A 12,164-nucleotide genomic window follows, 5' to 3' on the forward strand; every position below is an offset into this window, starting at 1 on the left:
GATGCTTTTGTCAGGAACTGGATGGGCAATTTTATTGCCACATCCGTCCCTTTTCCACCTGCAGCAAATGACAAACAAGAACGCGTTTTGCTGCTTCCTTGATACAATGGCCTGAGAAAGGGACAGGAAAGCACAGAAAACGCCCTAAAAGCCACGTTTCTTTATCCACGCCCGGCACGTCCTGTCAGGTTCTGCGAGGACAGGTTGGAGTGCAGACCGCAGCTTCTCCTCACCGCTCACCCAGCGCCAGCACAGGGACACCAGCACAAGGACAGCAGCACAAGGACACCAGGACAGGGACACCGGGAGCTCAGGGTGGGACAGCTGGGCGGAGCAGCCGCCGGTGCGGGGGCGGATCCTGCGGGAGCGGACGGGACCAGCGGCGGGCACCGAGCCGGGCAGCGGATAAATCAACAACCCGCGTCCTCTCAAAAGAGATTAAAGTTCAGTTCGCTCCTCAAAAGAACTCCGGGAAAACAATGAATCTGTTCCTGGAGCTTCTCCTCTTCCTGGTCACGCTTGTCTACTCCTACCTGGAGGCTTTTGTCAAGCTCTTCTTGCCCGTGAGGAGAAAGTCTCTCAGCGGGGAGCTGGTGCTCATCACGGGCGCCGGCCATGGCGTCGGGAGAGCGACCGCCTTGGAGTTCGCCAAGCGCCAGAGCAGGCTGGTTCTGTGGGACATCAATAAGGTAATGGCACGCTCGCGTCCTCGCTCCGCCACCTCCGCGGGATGTAGGGGCGGAAGAAGGGCAGCACCACACTGCTCCCCATCGCCTCCTCGCAGCCCGCTCCCGTCGGCTCCCGCTCGGCTCCTCCGGCGGGGATGCCGAGCGCCGGGAGAGGCTTTGGCCGCGCTCGCAGCACAGGACGCGGGGCTCCGGTCCCGCAGTCCCTCGGCGCTGCTCGGGAGGGAGCGGGCGGCCGCCGGCAGAGCGCCTGCGGGAGCTGCTCGGGAAGCTGCTGGTGGAGCCGCTGCCCGGGCTGGCAGAGAAAGCCCGCTGAGGGCAGAAGGGTGTTCGCAGAGAGGAGCGGGTCTGCCTTCACTTGTTCCCTCCGTGGCCCCGGGTGTTCTGTGTGCGCTGCTGGGAGCTGTTTTCTCCGCACTGTTACCAGCAGCATCGCTGTGCCGGGCTGTGTGTGAGCCCGGCTGCCCTCTGGGCAGCTGCACGGGTGGAAGGACCTTGGCAAGCGGATGATGGGCAGATAAAACATGCAGCATGGCCTTCAGAAGGGATCCGGGCCAAGTCCTGACCGTAGGTGCAGCAGGGTGGGTGAGAGGCTGGACTTTCTGACACACTGGGTCAGCAAAGAAGTTAACTGTGTCATCCTGAAGCTGCAAAACAGACCCTAGCACAGGGCCCCACTGGCACGGCCTCCTGGCACCTGGGGACAAGACAACTGCAAAATCACTCCTGCCCTGGCTTAGTGAGCTGTTCCAGTGACACAGGGAAGCTTCTGTTCCATGTGTCAAGTGCAATTCTGTAAGGAAAGTCTCTGCATTGTGCACTGTTGTGGTGGGTTGACCTTGGCTGCATGCCAGGTGCCCACCAAGCTGCTCTATCATTCCCTCTTCTCAGCTGGACTGGGTAGAGGAAATAAGATGGGAAACAATGACTTGTAGGTAGAGATGAAGCAGTTTGCTAAAGCAAAGCTGAAAGGTTGTGCACACAGAAGCAAAGAGAAAAAAAAATATTATTCTCTACGGCCTATCAGCAAGATATGACTGCCCATGTGCTGGAAAGTGCTTGATCTGGAAGGCAAACATTGTAAATACCGGATGCTCCTCCTCTTCTTCCTCCTTTTCTTGGCTTTTACAGCTGAGCTGTCATCATATGATATGAAATATCCCTTTGGTCAGTTTTGCTCTGCTTTCCTAATTGTGTCCCATCCCAGGCTCTACTGATGGGGCGGGGAATGTTGGGAACACAGTGCTGATGCTGTGCCAACACTGCTCAGCAGCAGCCAAAAAATGGGTGTGTTTTCAACCCCTCCCTAGCAACCAGTGCAAAGCGCAGCGCTGTCAGGATGCTCTGGGGAAATGAATTCCAGCTCAGCCAGACCCATAGAAACTGTGGCTCTTCTCACAGCCAGCATGTGAATACTGAAATGCAGAGCCACTCTCCACACCTCAGGGTGTCAGCCAGGCCTGTGTTGCACAAGCTCTGCTTACACTCACAGTGCTGCCTGCTGTGCTGTGACAGGCACCGTGTGCCCTCTGTCTCCTGCTACATGTGCCTTTCCAAGCCAAGCTCACTCTTGTTGCCACATTCCTAAGGCTAAGGGAATTTGAGATTGTTCAGCCTGGGAAACTGATGGCTTTGGAGTGACCTAATGGCCACCTTTGAGTATGTGAAGGAGGCTTACAAAAAGATGGAGAGTATTTCCAGGAGCATGTAGTGACAGGACAGAGGGAAATGGTTTCAAATCAAAAGAGAGGAGGTTTAGATTAGGAAGGATAGGATATTAGGAAGAAATTCTTTACTGGGAGGATGATAAGGTAGTGGAACACGTTGCCCAGAGAAGTTATAGATGCCTCATCCTTGGAAATGTTCAAGGGCGGATTGAATGGAGCTCTGAGAACTTGATCTAGCGTCTTGCCCATTGCAAGGAGGTGTTGGAACTATATAACTTTAGGGTCCCTTCCAAGCCAAACCATTCCACGATTCTGCAATTTCCCTTCTGGTTGTGGCTCTACACAGGTCCAAATTTCCCAGCTGGAAAAACTGTACTCTCAACCCTACCTACAGCTCTTTCCCTGGGCAGCCATGAACTGTTCTGGGGCTGAGCAGTGGTTGCCCAATCCAGGGACATCTTCAGCCTCTGCTGCTCAGCCATGGTGAGGGGACAGCTGTGCACAGTGTCTTTCTCTTTGCCTCTTCCAGCACGGCGTTGAGGAGACGGCGGCAGAATGCGAGAAGCTGGGAGCCACTGTTCAAACCTTTGTGGTGGACTGCAGCAAACGGGAGGAGATCTACAGCACTGCAGAGAAGGTGGGGCAGCAGGGGAACGGCCAAAGGCTTTCCCAGCCATGCTGATTTCCAGAGAAGGCAGGAAAACTAGACAAGAGGTGTTGTACGCAAATCCTGCAAGCCCTTGGGAAGCTCCCCACTCCTCCCTGCTCTCTGCACACACAGTGCTGCAGCACTTCCAAGATCACAGCCAGTCTCATCCTATCTGGGAGGCTCCAGCATATCACATCCTGTTGCCAAATTTGCCCTCTAGGGTTCCAGCCTCTGAAGGAACACAGACAGCAGCACTGAGGACATATCAAACATTTTACTGTAATGGCTGTGGTCTGGCTGCCTCAAAACAGTCTGTGCCTCCATGGCCCCAACTGTGACTACACGGTCCAAAGTGTGCACAGTTTGTGGAACAGGGTAAATACTGGAATTAATTAAAGAAACAGATCTAAACCAGATTGCATGGCTCTGCTACTGCAAAGCTCCTGCCATATCTGGAAATGTAGCATCATCTCCCTCTCCCTTAAAGATGCAATGTTAAGAATTTAATTAATTATGGCTCCTCTTCTCCACACTTGTGAATCTTTTTTTTTTTTTTTTCCCTGAGTGACAGACACAATTTTGGGCTTTTTTCTTCTCTCCAAAAGGTGAAGAAGGATATTGGGGATGTGACCATCCTGGTGAACAACGCTGGTGTGATTACAGCTGCCGACTTTCTCTCGACCCAGGACCACCAGATAGAAAGGATGTTTGACGTCAACATTCTGGGTCACATGTGGGTAAGGGCCACCAGGATCTGCACAGCTACAGATTTTTGGGAGTGTCACTGAGGAGGCGTATTCAGACCAGCCACTATTAGCAGTGAATTACCAAATGAGCCGTGTAGCCCAGGGGCACCCAAGCAGACTGTGTGCTGGGAAACTGGAATGGGCTCTGGCAGATGTGAGCTGGCTGGGGACAGCCTCCTCTGCAGCACACACTGGCCTCTGTCAGAGGTGTCGTGGGGCTGACAGGGTGGGAGGCTTTCAGCAGTCCTTGTTGGTGGCAGAAGGAAAGAGAAGCCATAGGTTGACAAGTGGTTCATTGTTTGTGCTGGGGGTGAGACCCTGCCCGCATTTCTGCTGACACCTGAAACCTTCCAAGCAGCAAAGGAAAGGTGTGAAAACCAGCTCCTGTTTATAGCCAGGTGCTGAAACCTCTGGAGAGCAGGTTGCCAGCTGCACCACTGGTCACAGAGCAGGTCTCCCTGTGGCTCTGGGCATCTGAGGGGTTGTGCAGCTCGTAGCTTTAGGGATAGCTTTGGCCCCTAGTGAATGATATTGAGGGTCAGTGCTGAGTATGCCTAAGAAAACAGTGTTCTTTTCCTTCTTCCTGCATTTTTGCCTCTTGGTTTAAATGACTTCCAAGACCACGAGAGCCTTTCTGCCAGTCATGATGAACAACAACTATGGGCACATTGTCACGGTGGCTTCGGCAGCAGGTCATTTTGTGGTTCCTTATATGGTGACTTATTGGTAAGTGATTTTGAAATAGGCTTGCTTAATATTAAAAAAAAATATTCGTGTCTTTCCCACCAGAAAGTACTGAGTTGCTAGCTCTGGCTGAATCCTGAGCAGTGTTTGTAGGAAAGAACAATCACATGACATGTATTTTCTCTGGAATTCATTTAAACTTAAGGCCCACGCCTATTTCCGTGGCAGGCTGTTCCTCAGTTTTGCTTGAATAATGTCCTTCTATTTCAAAGCACACACAATTGATTTGAGATGCTCCTCTGTGGTACAATAAACAGTAGAGGGTTAATCTCCATTTCCCTGTCCATCCTGCTTAATTTCAGACATTCAGGGTGCATTCCTTCCAAGAACCTTCTCTCATGGGAAAAATGGGATGTGCATTGATTGACACACAGTAGTTAATGTTGTCTAAGATTTCCTGACATGCTCCAGTCTGTTTTGTCTGCCTGTTCACACCCTCTCTGCTTTCCACAATTACTTTATAATCTTTCAAAATCTTACCCACCACTACACTCTGGCACAGAGAAAGTTAGACTAGTCCTTGCTCTTCCTCTCAGCTGGATTATATTATTTGGAGGTTTTTGCCTTCTAGCCTGTAACTGTACATGTATGTACATGTTTAGGCCATTTGCACTAGAAGAAGGGTAGAAATATGATTTCTGCTTTGCTATCTCATTTGTACTTCTTCCCCTCCTGCAGCTCAAGCAAGTTTGCTGCAGTTGGATTTCATAAAGCTCTGACAGAGGAGCTGTCTGCCCTGGGAAAGGATGGAATAAAAACAACGTGCCTTTGTCCTGTTTTTATAAACACTGGATTTGTCAAAAACCCCAGCACAAGGTAACTCTTCAACACTCTGCATTCCTGTGCTTCCCTCTTTACATCAAGGCACTGCATATAATGCCCATCTTGAGGCCTCTGTTCCAGCTGGCTGTATAACAGCAGTGTGTATCATTGGCTAAAGGAAATCTGCAGTGTCCTTTAACCCACGTAATTGTTGCATTTGAGTTACCTGAGTTTGTGCCTCCTAGATCAGCTGGTACCACCCCTTTTTCCCTCTTGCAGCTCTCATGTGTTTGCTTTCCTGTGTAGGCTTGGAAAGATTTTGGAGATTGAAGAAGTTGTAGAGACTCTGATGGAAGGAATAGTGACCAACAAGAACATGGTCTTCGTTCCACCAAATCAGAGTGTCGCTTTACTGCTTGAAAGGTGAGTAGGGCAAAAAAATATATCAGCTGTAACCTGCTGAGTGTACCACCCTCAAACTTGTAAAATCTCATTCAAGATTATGTTTTATTTTAGAACATATCACAAAGTAGTTAATAATGCAGTGATTCTTTCCAGTGACAACAGCAAACATCATCCAGAGATTTTTTTGAGCCCTCTCACAGGCAGGCCCTTGCATAGAACCACTTGCTGCACCTGACTGGTGTCAGTACAGAGCTCCACTGCTCTATGGGCCACCACATGCTCTGGAACAGCAGCTCCAGCATAGTCCCAGAATGAGATGAGGACTTGAGTATTTGTTTCTCCATGTCAGCACCTAAGATTCAGGCAATGGAGGCTGGAAAGTTGCTTTAAAAGGGCTCTGTTGCAAAGAAAGAGCAAATGCTTGTGTCTGTGCTCAGTATGAAAACTTTCTGGATTCTGCAGCAATATTGCAACCTAAATCATGGTTGGTACATACCTGTCCTGAAGCTGTCATAAAAAGAGATGGGTGGGATTGGAGTTAAAACATGTCTGAGATTGACGAGGGCTACATGTCCTTGGGAAGAAACGCCCAGTTTAAGACTGTCTCAGCCTTAGTCTCAGTCCACGTGTGAGCATGCATTCTACCCCCAGACCAGCTCTCACCTCACCTGCAGTGCCACTTTCTCCCATAATTTACGTTTCTATCCCACTATTAATTTCATGTTATTGTCTGTTTCAGGGTGTTTCCAGAACGTGCTCTGAACCTTCTGAAGAAGATGTCTGAGGTCAAGTTTGATGCAGTCATTGGGCAGAGAAGCACCCAGTGAAAAGCAAGAACTGATTCTCATTTCCCAGAGGCACCAGCAAAAACAGAACATGTGCTGAGCAAAGTTCAGCTGCCTTGATTCAAACAGAGCTCAGGCAGGTGCTTCCAGGCCACCATTCCCACCTAAGAGCTTATCCCAGACCCGCAGCTGGAACACACCTGCACAACAGGGAGTGTTAGCAAAGCAGGGATGCAGCTCTGGGAGGGCTGCATTGAATGTACAACCCATCACCTCTATCTCGTTGTGCTGAGGCAGGCAGGAATTCCCACAAAGGTGGGTGGCCTGTTTTCACCTCAGTTTATACTTTTGAATTATAAAATGCTGCAATGAACACTGAATTTCCCACATTTTTTAAGGAAGTACCTGAAATAATACAGGTGTATATGTAACATACCTAATTACTTTGATTATCATTTACACATTTGCACCATCAATATGCCTTTATATGAATAAACAGAGTTCTTTAACACAAAGAACACAGTGTCTCTTGGCAGTGAAAGTCATAATCAGGTCCTAGAGATGCATTTAAGGCATGGTATCAAGGAATACACCTTTCCCTGTGTCATTTCTCACACTGCTCCTCTGCACTTTCCAGACATCTTTAAAACACCTTCTCATGAAAAAGATGCAGCATTTCTCTACAAATGACTGGGTGCCACAAGTGCAGCCCACGCAGGTGCCAGGCCAGGGGAAGAGTGCAGGTACGGGGGAAGGCTCCAGACGAGCCTCATCACAAGCCAGGGGCCTGCTCTGATGGCACAGGAGGTGCAGCCCCTACAGGTCTTTGGCCTGGGCTCCAAGAGGGCAGCAGCTGCTGACACACGGGTCAAAGACCCCTCCAGAGCACAGAGGATCCGTGCACCCGCTTGTGCAACTCCCGCCCGCCGCAGGCGCTGCCGGTCCGCAGCCATGCCAGGCAGGCGCAGTTGGAATGCATCCTGTTCGCCTGAGCCTTTCAAGCTGGTCTGTAAACCGAGGTTCTTTTTCTTCAGAAATGGGAGAGCCCTCGCCTGACAGCTCCTCCTGCTGCTCTTAGCTGACAACAAGTAAATGTTCTGCTGCCATCAGCACAAATTGTTGCTAGATGAGCTAAATGACACAAAAATAGTTTCCTTTTTGCTCATGGAACATTCATGTAACCGGACACTCAGGAGAGTGAAGCTCAATTTCCCAGCTTTAGATTTTTAGCTTCATAGAGAAAGCAAAAAAGACAAGAAAAAAGGGTTAGCTAATTTCAGAGAATTTAAAAAATCCAAAAAGTAGAAAGTCAATTAAGGAGTTAGATGTGGTTAGTATTTAAAACCCACACCCTCCAACCCCCAAAACATTTGAGTGAAGCATGCTTTGAGTCCCGCAGGATAAAGGAGTACAATTTGTATGCATTTGCAGTAAGCTATTTTGTAAGTCTGTTTTCCCTGCCTCAGTGGCATCCCCCAAATCTGAGAAGAGTGACTTAGTGACTTTTGTCTACTCTGAAAGACGTTGTTTTGTCCTGCTTCTATTTGAACTACATATTCATCTCTTTCTGAGAGGACAGACCTGTCACAACTGAGAGCTACTTTCTCTTCTCCATGTTGCTTGAGCTTCCAAGTCTTCTGCTTGGCATAAGAACTGGACAAAAACCAAGGACCTTAATTAAGCCCTCACCTCCCAAACACCAGTGACAGAATTGAGTCACCAAGCCCCCCAGGCTCCTCAGCTCTCTTTCTGGCCACAACACCCAACTGAAGCTCAGCCCAAACTCTGGTCACACCTGGGTGCTCAGCAGGAGTCCATGTGAGCAGGTTTCATGCAGGCACCTACAGTTAAGTCCCAAATTTGCAGAGCAGTACCTCACACCCTGGTCTAGGATTCCTTATGAGTCAGGTTCGTGACTCTGGCGCTGTGCTCTGCCTCCTGCTGAGGTGTCTCTGGGAGTCGGTGCTTCCATGCCCTCCCTGCCTCCTCTTCCTTGGCCCCAGCACTGACTGGAGCCCTGTGCCAGGAAAATGACAGCACTGCTGAGCCGTGCAATTGGGGTCTGGCCCAAACACTGATGTGTTAATTACGCAGAGAACCGAGTTCCAAGAGAAAAGTAGGAAGCGGTTAGTTCTTCACCTTCGTGCTGGAGTCAGCCCAGTCTCCTGCAGACTTGATGAGCTGCAGCTCAGCTGAAAGCACCATGATGTTGGCTAGAGGTCTGTGGAGCTCCTTCCTCAGCTCCTCCAGCTGTTCCACCTAAAGAAGTCACAAGAGAGTGAGGGTCCCACCGGGATTTCATGTGCCAGGTGCTCTCTGTACTCCCTGAGGGGCTGCAGCCAGCAGGCAGATGCCTCTGCTGGGACCTGGTGTCTCCCTGCCAGTGACAGGGGCTCCGGTCCCCAAAGCAAGAGGCATGAAGGTGAACTACTTACAGAATCTGTGATGGCATGGATTAAAGCTCCGCAGGGCACTGCCACCTGACCTGTCTCTTTAGCAAAGTTTGAGGGTACTTCTTCGGAGACTGGCTCTGCCGCATTTTTCCAAAGTCCTTGAATCCTACTCAGAATGTTAGGAAAATCATCTCAACCTGCATTTCTTGGCACAAACCTAGGCCACTTACAAGAGAAAAATCAGGGCTGTTCCTCTTAGTGCCACGGTCTGCTAGCACCAAGGCCCCAGCCTCATGCCTTGGGCAATACTTTTTAATGCTTGCAGGTAGTACCAGTTTGCATAAAAAAAACATTTAATGAATACTTTCAGCCAAAAAAAGCCCCAAACAAACCCAAACCAAACCAACCAAAATCAATCAGGACACTAATTAACAGAGACATGGTTACAGCTAACAGCTTCTGAGATACCGAGATTTTTCTGCACAGGACTATGGAGACACCTTGGAAAAGAGACTCCTTTTATATGGATCAGTTCTAATGGATGTGACACTAGGAATGAGTGACTGAGAATCATTAAAATGCAACGTTTTATGAAGATAGCTTATTGTCACTGTTCACAGGTTCATTTTCTAGATAAAGAATTCCTGACTCACAAGCATTTGTGCCTAATCGATATGGTTAATCAGTAACCAGTTTAGGGGCAGGAGAGGCTGAGCTCACTTCATGCTCTCCCTCCTCAGGAGCAGGGAACAGATAAGAGGGAAGAAACATGCCAAACAGAAGTGTACTCTCCTTCAGCAGGGTGACGTAAATCCATGTATGCCACAGGCCGGTAGATAAGGAAGCAGCAGCACAGATTTTTCAGGTAGTTATTTTTCAAGACACGGATTGTTTCCATTTTGCCCTGTCACACACAACACATCTGAAGCCTTGGAAGTCGTGAAACTTGGGACGCTCCATGCACAGTTACATTAAACAGGGATCTTTCCAAGTGCTTACAAACACAATATGGATCACAGGCAGACAAATCCTAAAGCATGATCCTCAATACTCTAAAGGCCATTTTAGATAATGCTGTGCAGTGCTGAGCTACCTCAGCACTAGCTAGCTCAAGGGCAGTAAGAAAGAGGTGTTTTGCATGTATGTGTAGCCCCATGATTACCTGCTGCCTTGGAGCCTGGCAGTGGGTATGGCTGTGTTAGTGCTGTTGTGGACTAACAAGGTTGGGAGAGGGATTGTTCTTCATGCAGTAGTTAATCCAGGATCTCTGGAAGCTGTCAAGTGACATGGTGCAAAGCTATACTCAGTGAATGACACCTCCTTGGCAAGACACAGCTACCTGGCATTCATTTTCTCTTCAAAGCCTCCTCAAGGAAGGTGTTTATGCTTCTGTGGGTTTTCACTTTGCACGCATATCTGTCACTTGCTGATGTAGCTGAGATTAGCACACAAAGCTACAGTCACTCAACACCCAAAGATCTCTTTCACCCAAGGTTATGCCCTGTCTCTGAGCTGCCAGGTCATGATTTGTCTTTTAGACCAAGTGAACTTCCTCTTTTTCCCTCTGAAACAGCTGAAAAAAACAAAACAAAATAACACACACGCAAAAATCCGGCTATTTAAGTTTTCACAGTTGGCTCTTTTCTCTTTTCTTTTCTTTTCTTTTCAGAATTGTTACTATCAAGGAATAGCAATATTTTTAAATTTGCTGCCTTTAGAGCAGGAAGATAAACTATGTAAGTCTTACAGCTTTCTACAACTGCTATTCCAAAAAGCTACTACAGTTTTAAACTCAAAGCTTTAAGAGAATGCAGACAAACACCTACTTTATATTTACTAAGAGAACAGAGGTAAAGCATTTAGCGGAACAGTCACAATAGATCACTAGGAATCCAGCCTCAAAGTCTGCCCACATCCAGGAAAAGGTAACCTCTTTCTGTCATCTGGGATTATACCTCACCCCTGGTAAAGCACTGCTTGTGAGGACTTGTGTATGTATGTATCTGAATGCATGAGAGCAGGAGCAGCACTATGCCAAGCACTGCAATGGCAGTAAAACCAAACAATGGCATCTTTGTGGGTTGAAGGCCTGATCAAACTACGACTGAAGTAAATCAGAGCCTTTTTTGTGGTTTCCAGGGGCATTGGATGAGAGCCACAATACATTGCAAGCAGTATCACTAACTCTCAAAGCCAGAAATAAGAGCACAAAGTTCCTCATTTAGAACAGAGTCTGCCCACTGATGACTTCTGCCTTTTCATAGACCTTGCTTCAACCCCCAGCACTTGTCTGAGGAAGCTGGGAGGTAATATTTCCTGCCTTGGAACTTCTTAAGTGTCAGGTTTTCATCTTGAAGAGAACCAGTTTGGGGAAGTAAAACCAGAAAAAAAGGCATTGCTGAACAGGAATTTTCTGAGATGCATTTATGCAAAACCTAAAATGTGCTGGGTTGATCACAACTAGTGCAACTTTTTGATAAGCACGTCATATAATCAATTCAGCTGTTTGTGACTGAATTTTCACCGCCTCTGACCTCTATGGAATAAATGGCACAGGGGTGCAGAATAACAACCCAAACCCAACAGATATATTTGAGATAATAACAATGATCCCCATATTTTCGTGGACAGTGTTCCACCTCTTTGTCAATCAGGCCACCTCAAACAGAAGTGTTATTTAGTTGGACATTTTGGCCTTTAAAGATTCCTAAATAGATGTGCATTTCCTCCTAAAACCAGTATATGTGTACTCTGTGTGGAACTGCAAAGCTCCAGCCACTCATTCTCAGATAAACATGGATTTATAAAACACCTTCCTGCTTTTCAGCAGAATTGTGTTGGGTTCAGGAACAAAGGAAATCCTAGAATTATTATGCACATCTGTAGAGGTGAACTTGGTATCCAGTGTGACTCCAGCTTTCAGCTCTGCAGTGTGGAACTGGGAAATCTACTGGGCTCTTCATCTGTGGGGCTGGAGGTGACGGGCAAGCTGTGCCTGCTTTTGTGTGAGGAAGACTCCACACTCCCCAGGGCATCTATTTCTTTCATAAGGTCTTTCTTTGGTTCTAACAGCCTGCAAAAATTTCACGGCCAATGCTTTTCAAGTTCCGAAATCAAGCTTTGACCAAACGGGACCAAGACTTACTCCTATTATTCCACAGGCAGAGAAGGGTACTACTAACAAAGAGACTGAATCAAGCCAGGGGGACATGTGTATTGGGGAAATGTATTCCTGCACTGGAGAGGCTGTATATATCTCTCTGTATGAGTTATGTATATATTAAAAATATACTCTTGCAGAGACCAGAGCTGGTGGACAGGTGGAGG

At 48.0% G+C, this 12,164-nt stretch overlaps 1 protein-coding gene across 1 annotated transcript; it reads left to right on the top strand.

Moving 5' to 3' along the window:
- The first annotated feature begins 340 nt into the window (after positions 1-340).
- Positions 341-6,962, top strand: LOC120752655 (17-beta-hydroxysteroid dehydrogenase 13-like). Its single transcript, XM_040064081.2, has 7 exons — positions 341-689; positions 2,883-2,990; positions 3,608-3,739; positions 4,368-4,474; positions 5,171-5,308; positions 5,561-5,677; positions 6,399-6,962. Exons 1-7 carry the CDS (start codon positions 480-482, stop codon positions 6,484-6,486), a joined length of 900 nt encoding a protein of 299 aa, XP_039920015.1. The 5' UTR covers positions 341-479; the 3' UTR covers positions 6,487-6,962.
- The last annotated feature ends 5,202 nt before the right edge of the window (positions 6,963-12,164 follow it).

Source organism: Hirundo rustica, chromosome 5, assembly GCF_015227805.2.
Source record: "Hirundo rustica isolate bHirRus1 chromosome 5, bHirRus1.pri.v3, whole genome shotgun sequence".
Taxonomy (NCBI): Eukaryota; Metazoa; Chordata; class Aves; order Passeriformes; family Hirundinidae; genus Hirundo; species Hirundo rustica.